General features: G+C 34.3%; 1 protein-coding gene across 8 annotated transcripts in view; it reads left to right on the plus strand.

Moving 5' to 3' along the window:
* TCERG1 (transcription elongation regulator 1) overlaps positions 1-12,596 on the plus strand; it is a 64,964-nt gene that overhangs the window by 48,187 nt on the left and 4,181 nt on the right. For all 8 annotated transcript variants that reach the window (XR_012000009.1, XR_012000010.1, XR_012000011.1 and 5 more), the window contains 5 exons: positions 285-403; positions 4,983-5,133; positions 9,155-9,319; positions 9,822-10,004; positions 12,137-12,316. Coding sequence is in view for 4 of the 8 variants with exons in the window: in XM_026018528.2 (XP_025874313.2) it covers positions 285-403; positions 4,983-5,133; positions 9,155-9,319; positions 9,822-10,004; positions 12,137-12,316 (798 nt within the window). In the remaining 4 variants the exon portion in view is untranslated. The remainder of the gene's footprint in view (positions 1-284; positions 404-4,982; positions 5,134-9,154; positions 9,320-9,821; positions 10,005-12,136; positions 12,317-12,596) is intronic.

Below are 12,596 nucleotides of genomic sequence, written 5' to 3' on the forward strand. Positions count from 1 at the left end.
AGGATTCTAATTTCTTTCATATATTTTATATTGCCTGAAATTCAATTTGAAATCAGGGAAAATGAAAATTAAAGATGCTTTTAACTTTCTTCTAGAAATCTAAACAGAGGGTTTGTGAGACTTGCTACAGATAACTTATATATAAATGAAATATGTGTAGTTGGCGCATTTATCTATTATAGTTCGGACAGAGATATTTATTTAGTATTATAGATTCCATAGTTTGGTAATTAAATGATTTATATGAAAGACTAACTTGTCAAATTGGTTTATTTTTGTGATAGGTATTTGATCAGTATGTAAAGACGAGGGCAGAGGAAGAACGCAGGGAAAAGAAAAACAAAATAATGCAAGCCAAGGAAGATTTCAAAAAAATGATGGAAGAAGCAAAATTTAATCCGAGGTATATGATTCATTACTTAACATTTCAAAATATCTATGTGCTTTCTCCTAAGAACAGTTAAGAAGACGTGTATCTTTTGGATAATTGGATTATTTGATTATTGGTTGCTGTATTTCCAATCTTCATTCTTAATATATTTCCTTTAGAGGAATCTCTTGTGCCCTTTGAGAGGCATTGGTTTTTGAGAAGGCTACCTTTGTTTTAAAAGCTTCCCTATGGGAGTAAATTTCCTTCTCTAGAAACTGGCAAATGATTTAAAAAAGAAAAATCTGTATCTTTTTAAAGTCTGACACATAATAGATTGTAGAATAGGAACATTATTTTGAGTGAATTGAAGTGGTAAAGAACCTCTGCTTTTGTCTGACATTTCAGTTGATTGTTAATGGGTATTGAATCTGTATAATGTATAATGGGCTGAAGAAGATGAGACATTTTAAACTTACATGGCTAACATCGTAACACAATAATGGCATCATTTAGTGGATATTATATGTGCATTTAAAAGTATATGTACATCTTATACTTATTTTTCAGGTAAGGAAAGTAAGACAAAGTAAATTAGGTAACTTGCCCACGTGAATCTGGGGTTTCAGTTAGATTCCATTGTTAACATTGAATAGTCTAGGCAAGGGAGAATTACTTTCTTATTTATGGCTTAGTTTTGGCAGTGGTGTTAGGCTGCTATGAAAAATTTGTAACATGGAGAATCTCCAACAAAACTGTAGGGTAGAATTATGGAGCATCTGGGTTAAGTGGTACTTTTTGTAAAAATCCATTTTGTTTAAACAGTTACTTTTGTCATTGGAGATAGAGAAGAGTGATGCAGTTTGAGAAAGTGTATTTGGTATTACGATTTTATATTTAAAAGATGAAGAGAAACTTATGGCATTAATACACATTTCAGACAAAATTAACAGAGTATTTGTGTTTCTGAAGAATGCAATATTTGTAAGGACGTAATCGAGTCTCTAAGGCTCTTTAAGGGTTCTTAGATCTTAATGTTTGGTTAATCAGAAGAGTGAGTTCTTGGGTCAGATACTTGGGAGTGGGTTATTAAAGACATTTTGGGAGGCAGTTGAGGAAATTTGAGCATAGTTTGTTATTACATGATATTAAAGAATTCATAATATTTTTGGGTACTGTGGTTGTGGAGGGAAAAGGATTTACTCTGAGGGAGATACATGGCTGAAATATTTATAGATTAGTCTCATGATGTCTGCAACTTGTTTTCAAGTGATTCAGCAAAATACATCTATTTATTAAAAGCATTATGGATCTGGCAATAATGGATCTTGAAATTCAAGAGATATCCATTTTGTGGATTTGACAGATTAAGTTTGCTCTATCAAGTATCCTGCTAGTGTTCTTTTGGAGCTGATAGAATTGTTGGAGTGATCTGTATTTTGCGGGTTACTTCAAAAAATAAAGCCATGAAAAAAAAAAAGCCATGAGGTACATAACTGGAAGTCTCGCACCAGGAACATTGTGCTGTATTGCTATATTAATATATTTAATAGTAGCATAGAGATTAGGACCAATTTTAGTGAGTGGCAGAAAATGAGGAGGAAAAACTTAAAATGGACAAAATAGTGTGCATTAACTTAAGTTCACTTTGAAATGGAAGAAAACCACTGTCACTAAGCTTTTTAGTAGAGTTTGTAAAGTCCTGGAGCTTATTCTAGGGAAAAGAATGCTTGGGGAGAATTACCTTAATGCCCATTTTTACATCTTTCTATTTTGATGGAAAGGTTAAGACATTCTTTGTAGGGTCAATTCCTGGTCTCCTGCCTCTATTATCCACCTTCAACTCTCCTTGAGAGAAAAAAAAAAATCTCCTCTTACCAAAGCAGTGCTTTTTGGAGTTAGGAGATAAGTCATATAAAAATCTATCTGAATTTAATGCTAAAACTTCATCTTAGTCTTTTCTGTGAAAAATCATAATTATTTACCTATTGTATTACAAGTTATAGAAATACCTATAAAATAATTAAATTCTCACTTTTGTAAGTTGATTTTGCATTTTAAAAAGTTTATTCTTTAATCATAGTAGTAATTGCTCTTCTCTCTTAAGATTATAATGCAAGGTGCTTAATTTACCATAAAAAGAAAACATTTGGGGATCCCTGGGTGGCTCAGCGGTTTGGCACCTGCCTTTGGCCCAGGACGCGATCCTAGAGTCCCGGGATCGAGTTTCACGTTGGGCTCCTGGCATGGACCCTGTTTCTCCCTCTGCCTGTGTCTCTGCCTCTCTCTCTGTCTCTCACTCTCTCTCTGGCTATCATGAATAAATAAATAAATAAATCTTTAAAAAAAAAGAAAACATTTGATGGACTACATATGATCCCCTTTGTGGGATATCTGTTTTTTACCTAAAAATTTTATTAAAGGTACATACCCATTATTCAAACCAACTGCAATATTTCATTAATGAAATTAGGTATTATAACATGTAAAAGATTGTTAGAATCTGGATTTGGTTGCCAAAGTGTAAAAATAGCAAACACTAGCTGTGAATGATACTTCTAGTTTTCAGTTGCTATTTTAATTTAAATTCTAAATTTTGAAGTTAACCAGTTTTTTCTTTATAGTGGAAGTTGTAACATAATCTTTGTTTTAACACCAGAGAAGATGTGTTTTATAATTGCATTGAAATAGTTAAATAGTTCTTAAAAGGAGAAAGTTAAATTTATTTTTCCCCTCTAAAAAGATGCTAAATGTGGGAGTATTTATTATAAAAGCAAATTATTATTATGCTTCAGATATTGAATTCAGATATTAAACTTCAGATATTGAAGTATATCCAAACATGAAAGCTATATTTAAAGCCTTTTATTTGTGAAGAAAATTTTTATGCTGAGCCTCATTAGCCCTCATAGGCCTCATCCTTTTTATATAGCCTGCTATATATTACTAATCTTTCACTAAACATACCTTAATTGTGCTTTTTGGATCTCTGCATGTTGATGTTTTCATCCAAACCAGGGAAAGTTTTGATGAGCATTTTTTTCTGCTCTGATTCATTTTTTTCCCTTTTAGAAGTCTAATTACACCTATTTTTTTTTTTTTTTTTAAATTACACCTATTTAAAGTGTTTGGTATTTTCGCACATGTTCCTGAGACTATCTCCGCCCCCCCCCCCCCCCCCCCTAATTTTTTTCTTGCGTATTCTTTTGGTTAGGTAACTGGTACTGATATAACTTGGAGTCACTGCCTCTTTATTCACTGTCTGCTCTTTTGTTAAGCCCATTCAGTTAATTTTTCCTTTCGGTTAACTTTAGGTTCTTTTTTTTCTGTTTTTAATATCTGAAACTTTTCTTTTTTTTTTTTTTTTAATTTTTTATTTGTTAATGAGAGTCACAGAGAGAGAGAGAGAGGCAGAGACATGGGCAGAGGGAGATGCAGGCTCCATGCACCGGGAGCCTGACGTGGGATTCGATCCCGGGTCTCCAGGATCGCGCCCTGGGCCAAAGGCAGGCGCCAAACTGCTGCACCATGCAGGTTTCCCCTGAAACTTTTTTTCATTCATTAAGACTTTGTTTTTAGTTCTTTGAACCCATTTTTCTTTAATCCTTTCAGTGTAATTATAATAGATTATAATAGATTATAAAAGATTTATCTCTGCCTAGAACAACATCTGGGCATTTGGGGGTTAGTTTCTGTGGATTTAAAGAATTTTTTGGTGTAGATTATGCATTCTTTGTATGTTGAATGTTTTCTTATTGAATGTTGGAAATTCTGGGTATTTTCTTCACAGGCAGTTCATTTTATTACAGGCTGACCTTAATTTAGCTTTGATTTAAGGTTTTGTCAGTGCATATCTCGGAAGGTGAAAGGTTTTTCAGTGGTCCAGCTTTGTCTCCCTGGTGCACCTTTTGTGGACTTTATTGTTCTAATGTTGTTCTTTTTCTGTACTTCTCAGTTTCTGTGTAGCACTTTGGTGGGGAGTATAGTCTTTGCCTGCTTTGGGACAGTTCAGCCGTGGTGGTCTACTTACTCATGGGGAATTGTTTTGTGGTATAATTATGGGGTACTCTCTTCCAATTGTTTCTTCCTCTGCTATTTTAGCACCCAGACTCTGATCCTTACTGCTTATGGCTATTGAGACCACTATATCCTTGAAGTATAACTTCTTGGGAAATTGTCCCATGGCAAAGGGCAGTTGGGACACTCCTTAGTCTTAGAACTCTTACCTATTGTCCACTGTTTTAAAATCAGTTGCTTCATAAATTTTGTCTTGTCTTATGATTGTTTCTGGAAGAAGAGCTAATTCAATAAAGTTACTCCTCCATGGCTGGAAGCAAGATTCAGCCTTCTTAAGTCTCTGGAAGCACATACATTTTTTTTGCTCTTTGATGTGTTATCCCCCAGTATCAGGCTGATAGTTTGCAAATTGCTAACCACATTTTCACCCTTTAGCCATCTTTTACTCTTTTCTGTAGCTCATTGTTCACTGTTTAGGTAGATAAGGGGCTCAGTGATTCTTTGGCACATACTCTTGCTGGCAAAATGGTCTTCTGCTATACCTTTCTAAAGCAGAAATAGCTCTACCAAAGTTAGCACACTTGCCATTTTGTTACAGAGCTACTTTTAGTGAATTTGCAGCCAAGCATGCTAAAGATTCAAGATTCAAAGCCATCGAAAAGATGAAAGATCGAGAAGCTTTATTTAATGAATTTGTGGCAGCTGCAAGGAAGAAAGAGAAAGAAGATTCGAAGACCAGAGGTGAGAAGGTAAGATGGTTTTAGTTCCAGCGGTGTGATTGACAGGAGTGTGAATAGAAAGGGACTGATGTGGGGGGCTGTGTTGCTAATCTCATTCACGAGCATAAATTACAGGACCCACAGTTACTGTTTAGCTTTATAAGTTAACTTTTACGATTGTTTATATGTATGAATTGTCACTTCACTTCCATGATATTTATTTTAATAACTTGGCTAAACTACATAGATTTGCTTTACATTTTATTTTATATTTACAATTTATTAATACTGAGATGCCCAGTAAATCCAGAACTGTTAGATCTGTCTACTCACTGGTGCCTGTTAAGATTTCAAGATTCTTAATAAGTGGTAACCTTTAAATTTCAAAAAGCTTTTTTATCTTTTTTGCCTTCTAAAAGATAGCATTTTAGTGAGTTTCTGATCTTTTAGTAAACATATCTTACATATAAATTATTGCTTATCAGAAATAAAGGTCAGCTATTAAAGATTAATGAATTCCAAATGTCATTTGATAGCACTATCATTAGTGGAGAGGAGCCCACCACTGGAGAAGCAGACTGGTGGAGATGGCACCAGTGGTGCGTGAACCATCAAAACATAACAGCCACTCTCCTTAGTGTCCCTATGTGCTTTGTGAATGGAGAAAAAGGAACTCTGAAGCCTAATCATTTTTGGCATTTAAAATGACCTGTTATTCCAGAAAGTTAAAACATCACAAGTTCTATTAAGAAATGTTGTTAGGGGAGTAAAGCACTCTTACTAGAAAGAAGCCTCTTTCACTGTAAATAGCAAATGTTGGGTGAAGTAACTTTTGTCAGAAATAACCTGAAATTTCTTGATTTTATAATATATTGGGCTTCAGTGTAGATCCTTCCAGAATTATTTCACTATTAACTTTTTTCCCCCCAATGATTATGCTTCTCAGGAAATGTGCATAATTGAGTATTGAATTAGAGTCATGTCAATGAATTGTTTGCTACTTTTGACTTTTAGTAATAACCTATTTGATTAAAGAAAATCAAGTAATGATACTCTATGTGATTGCTTTTATACAAATTGGATTTTTCTGTTTGCATTTGTAACTAATGTTCTTTTTCTAAACACTTCTTAGTAACTATTTTGTGTTCTGTTTTATAACAAGTGGATAGACTTTACAGTTTTGTACTGTGCTGCTTGTCAATCACTTCAGTCTGACAGCTGTCAATCATTGATACCAAAGTATTATGGGATTCCCTAGTGAGGAAAGAATTGGTATCTCTGGTGACTTAGCCTCTCGCAGTTCCGGTACTTTGCATTTTTTTAGTCTTTTTCCTTAATGAAATGGTGAGAGTTGTGCCCAGAATATGTTAATTGAAATGAAATAAATAGACATTAAATAAACCTAATATATTCAGCTTTATTTTCTTTTGATTGTAAAATTCTCTAAATTGCAGGTTTCATTTTGTATCATTACTAAATTTTTTAAAAAGAGGCAGGAAATTACTAAAGTGAAACTTTCTCAGTCAGTTGAAAGAATGCAAAATTACTAACTAGACTGTGGAAACAAATCTTTAGGGGTTTAAATATAGTATATTTTATATTTACATTCTGAAAAGTAGCTGGTTAATGAAGTTTTGCCACTTTCTTCATGACTTTTACTGTGCTCATTTTTAGGAAGTTTATTGTCTGTACTGGTTTTTAAAAATCACATTTTAACTATGTGTAATTGAATAGTAGGATTAGTGCTTAGTAGCATTGGATTTTTTTTCTTTATTCTTGTGATTCTCTAGCTGTTTCTTGTAGCATTGAGATAATGCAATTAATAGCTGAATAGTAAAGGTTTAAAGGTAATTATTTGCTGAGTCAAAAACCTATGAAGGACATTGACTTTGATGAAGTCGCCTTTTTTTTTTCTTTCAGAAGACATGTTTCATATAGCTTTTACTGATAATTTTCCATTTTATAAAAGATGCCCCTAAAACTAAGCATTTTATTTTTAAAATGCTTATTTTTACTAAACTGTTTAGTTTGCCAAAATAGCTGCTTTTAAGTGTTTATTATAATTTTTAGTTATTATAACCAAATTTTATAAAATTACAGTTCAAATAATATGCTTTTTGGAATAACACATTTGAAGTTGCATATAAATAGAGTTAATCCTCATGAAGTTGGCATTTTTCTCTCGACCCTCCCTTAAATTTCATCTTGAACAAGTTAAGCATTTTTGTTACAGTTACAGGCTATGGAGACTACATTTCCTTATTAAACTGAACAACATAGATGGTAAGGTATTTCCATTTGCAGAGAGAAGAAAATAGGGAATATAGGGCCTCAGATTGCTGCTAGTGGCATTTACTTTTTGTTTTTTAAATTACATTTACAATTGTTAAATAATGCCCATATAGGTAGCAGTTTTGGTAAACCACATAATAGCCTGTCATGATAGTATCCACAGTGGAAGGAAGATTAACTTTATTTAAAGTTCACTTTGTTTATATATCACACATTTTTAAAACCTATGTGTTAATCCTTTATAGGTTTTGTGTCTAATATGTGAAAATTGTCTTTAAGTCAATATAAATTCCTACGGCTTGGAAGGATTCCTATTTGATACAGCTTGCCTGCTTTATTTCACATGAATTTTGTCAACTTTGCTTTGTAGTTATATGCATCTAGGAATTGGGTGTTCATCATGTCAGATACAAAGTAGACAATATGAACAGGAAAAGTGTTACATCACTATATCAAGTAGTTTCTTTTTTCATTGTCTGGAAATACTGGCTTTATGAGTATTTCTTACTATTCCACACAAAGGCAAGAGCTAAGTTTAGTAGTAAAGAAATCCACAGCTGGTTAACTCTTGTCTTTTAAAAAATTCTCTGATAGGGAAACTTTTTCTTACAACTTTCGAGGTATTTTCCAGAAAGAACACCGTCCTCCCTTTTAATCCTCTCATAGAGGAAGTGAAGGTTTGAATAGGAAAAAGGAATGATTCCATTCCTAATTTCTCATTCCCTCCGTCACGTAGGAAGCCAGCATGTTTAACTCCTATGGGGAGGCGAGGTTCTTGAGATGATCGGAATCCTCTATGAAATTGTTACCTCGTGTGTCTCCCCTGGTAGGGAGTATAAGATAATTTAAGATTAAATTTTAAAACAGGTCCTCAAAGGTGCATAAAAAATAAATGCCTACCTTGTCCCTTTCTTCCCTAAAGAAAATGAGAATTACAGTTTGGGAGTGGGGTTCTAAGTACTGTATATGCTAACGCTAAAGGATTAATACCATTTTTACTCTTGGTATAATGTTAATGACTTGGTACTTGATGGGTTAAGAATGTTAATTCATTAATACTTTTGAATTATATAATGGTAAAGGCATACATGATTAATGACTAAAAAGTACAAAAAATATGAATATAGTGTGCATAATTATTGATTATAACCATAGAAATTCTGTAATTTTATATGTAAGGGTGCGAACATTGCTTTTTTAAACTAAAATACAAAAATTTACTCTGCTCTTTACCTGTTTTTAAACATTTGACAATTAGTTTCAAGTTCTGAATGAATGAGACTTATTTGTGCTTAGCTTTTTCCAAATTCCCCTGTAGTAACAAGAAATAGGTCATTCTTCCTGTCTTGATGTTACAGTATAGTTTACTGTCAGTTCATAAGCCTGAATCTTACCTAAAAATAAATGTGAATTCTTGTTTTTTATTAAAAAAAATGGCAGTTCTGAAATGAAAAAGTTAAAAACAACCTAAGAAGATTTTTTTTCTGTATTTGAATAATTTCATTGGAGAAAATTATTTGTTTTGAATTTGGTAGATTTTAAATGAGAGCTTATATGTGTGTTGATTTTATATTTTTCCTAAAAGAGCAATTTTGATACTTTTTTACTAAAAAATATTCTGCTATAAATGCATTTAAAAAGTTACTATTCTTGTCTTTAAGGTAAGTGAATAGTTCTTTCTGCTTACAAACATTTGCATATGAGGAATTTCTCATGGTACATCTCCCCCCTCAATCCCACTACATGTTTTGAAATACAGATTAAATCGGATTTCTTTGAACTATTATCTAATCATCACTTGGACAGTCAGTCCAGATGGAGCAAAGTAAAAGACAAAGTAGAAAGTGATCCACGTTACAAAGCAGTGGATAGTTCATCAATGAGAGAAGACCTTTTCAAACAGTACATTGAAAAAATAGCCAAGGTAACCATTGTTTTTACTTGTACATGTGAACATTTTATTTTTTGAACAATAAAATTCTTAATTGCATTATAAAGGTATTCACTCCTCTTGGGATTTGGAATTTGTCTTTTTAAAAAAAATTATTTTTAAGATTTTATTATTTGAGACCAAGGGCAAGAAGGAGAATAGGAGCAGAAGGGTTGGGGAGTATGGGCAGAGGCAGAGGGACAAGCAGACCCCCCCCTGCTGAGCAGGGAAACCAACGTGGGGCTCCCATCCCAGGACCGCAGGATCAGGACCTGAGCTGAAGGCAGATTCTTAACCCACAGCCACCCAGATCCCCTGGGATTTGGAATTTTTCTTGTTGGTATTCTTAATATAAGGATCTCTAGTAGTTGGTGTGGAAATGAGGTGGTATAGTGTTCAGGTATATTCTTGATAAAAACCAGGGTTGAAATTTTCTGTTTGGTAAACTAGTTATTCTGTGGAAACATATTTTGATAATATAATTTTACTTTTACAGAATTTAGACTCTGAAAAAGAAAAGGAGCTTGAAAGGCAAGCCCGCATTGAGGCAAGCCTTCGAGAACGAGAGAGAGAGGTTCAGAAGGCTCGTTCAGAACAAACAAAAGAAATAGATCGAGAGAGAGAGCAACACAAACGAGAAGAAGCTATCCAGAATTTCAAGGCTCTTTTGTCTGACATGGTATATATTATTCTTGCCTTCCCCCCCCCCCCCAAAGTAATGGATATTAGAGATCTATTACCTTGTTTAGTGAAAATTTTCATACTCTTTAAATTGACTCTCAGAGATATAATTTGTTAAGTTGTTTTATAAATTACAGTGTTTTCAAATGCAGTTCTTGGTATTAGCACCATTAGAATAGGAAAACCCTAGTTATTTAACACTTTCAGAGGTTAGATATTTTGTGTATATAAAAATTTACAATCCTTTAGCCTCAAAGATAATTTTTTTTAAAGATTTTATTCATGAGAGAGAGTGAGAGAGAGGCAGAGACCTAGGCAGAGGGAGAAGCAGGCTCCCGCAGGGACCCTGATGTGAAACTCGATCCTGGGATTACGCCCTGAGCTGAAGGCAGTCGCTCAGCCACTGAGCCACCCATAATTATTTTATGTCCCTTAAAGACAATTTTTTAAATCTTGATAGAAATTAAACTATCACATGCTGAATATAAATTAAATAATTAAATTATCACATGCTGAATGCTGTACTAATAAACAAGTGTTGAATGTAATTAATTAAACCTTTTTCTTGATGATTTAGGGTCATTACTCTGGTGATGAATTATTATACATGTAGATGGTATAAGATCTAGGACTGGAAGTATACTGACCCCAGGAGATACCCTGGAATTGTTTTGACAAACCCTTCTGCATCACCCAGGGTTGTTGATGTGTGTAGGGTTTTCACCAGACAGTGAATGCCCGAAGGCTGCTTTGCTGTTCTGCTTGTTTTGTCCTCTCTCCGTGTCACCGTCTCTCCTGCTGTTTCTCCTCTCTTTTGTAAGGGCTCTTTACTACTGTCTCTTCTGATTTCTTTTCTTGCTTCTGCTGATCTGTTTTCAGTTTCCTCTTTCATTTCTCTGGACAGTTATAGTCATTTCCTGATTGTTCTCCCTGCTTTTACTTTCCCCAAATTCATCCTCTTTATTGCAGTCACAGAAATCTTCATAAAAACCAAATACTATTTTGCACTCTTCCTGTGGCTTGCAGAGAGAGAATGTTCTCCTGGCTTCTAGTGGTCGCCTACATTTAAAATTTCGTCTTCCTAGCGTAATATATAGGCTGTTCATTCCTTGACTCACCCACCTTCATATTATGTTATCCTCTGGTTTCCTCTCTTGCCCTCTAAGCTCTAGCCTTTCTGAACTACCTCTAATGAATCATAATTACATTAACGAATCCGTCATTGCTCATGCCAATCCCTCCACCTCGAATGCCTCCTGATGCCAACTCATTCTTCAAGAGAACACTCAAGTATCTCTTTTGTGAGGTTGATCTTGGCTCGTTTAAGGCAGATTTGTTTTTCCTATTCCCCTTTGCCACCGTATGTTCAGATACATCTCTGCAGCATATACTACGTGCTGTTGCTGTTATTTGCGTATATGCCTCTTTTTTCTTAAAAAAGTGAGTTGTTTGACGGAAGGCATAGTGTCTTATTTGTTTTTACAATATCAAGCTTCATGTTTACCTGACACGTTTTTCAGTGCTTGATAAATGTTGGTTAGATAAATACTTTTGCATTCTTTTTTCTTACATGTCTTTTCAACCTCTCATATTTCTTAGCATTGGCTGCTGTGTGACTAGCAATAACTTGTGATGCCATTTGCAGCCATGAAGGGTACCTTTCTGCTGGTTATTGAGCCAGCCTGATCCATCATACCTTTTCTTATTAGCCATGTTAATTCTTGCTTATGCTGGAAATTGATAAGTGTACATTTGAGCTCAAGATTTGTTGAGTGTTTTTTTTTTCTCCTGTGACCTCTTTAGTACTTCAGTAAGATATTTCCTGTTTTATTTGTACCATTTCTCCTACTGAAATTTGGCAAGATGTTAAGTTAGAAGCTCTTCCCTTCATCCATCTCCACCTGTAAATCCATACTTGGTAGCTTTAGGTGTGCTCTGAGAGGTGGGCTTTTTGGCTTTAAAGAAGTAGATTTTCAGTGACTGCTTAACTAAGGTGGAATCACCAGTAGTTCCTTTCATTATTAAATGTATCATTTAAAAAAATGTATCGTTTTTAATCTAAGTAAGTAAGCCTTTTATTGTTGAAACATGAGAAGTCTATGGTGATAGAATTTCTTGGTATGTTTTTAGGTACGTTCTTCAGATGTGTCATGGTCTGATACTCGGAGGACTCTGCGGAAAGATCACCGTTGGGAATCTGGATCTTTGTTGGAAAGAGAGGAGAAGGAGAAGCTTTTTAATGAACACATTGAAGCACTTACCAAAAAGAAGAGGGAGCACTTTAGGCAACTTCTGGATGAAACTTCTGCAGTAAGTTCCTTGTTTTCCCTGTTTAAATCTAGATGGGCCTTCATGAATAATTCCAAAAGTAAAACATCGATGTGATTACTGGTGTCATGGTGTTTAGATCCATTACTGGAATTCATGGGTTTTATGACCCTTTCTTCTCTGATTTTATTTTTCCTTTTTTTAAGTAAAATGTTAATGGCAGTCTTACTATGTAGAAATTACTTCCTTCTGCAGTTTTCACATTCGTATTTGCTCCTTTGGTAATTCATGTCCCTAGCTGTATGATCATTGGTCCCTTCTG

The sequence above is a fragment of the Vulpes vulpes genome, chromosome 2 (assembly GCF_048418805.1).
Source record: "Vulpes vulpes isolate BD-2025 chromosome 2, VulVul3, whole genome shotgun sequence".
Classification (NCBI taxonomy): domain Eukaryota; kingdom Metazoa; phylum Chordata; class Mammalia; order Carnivora; family Canidae; genus Vulpes; species Vulpes vulpes.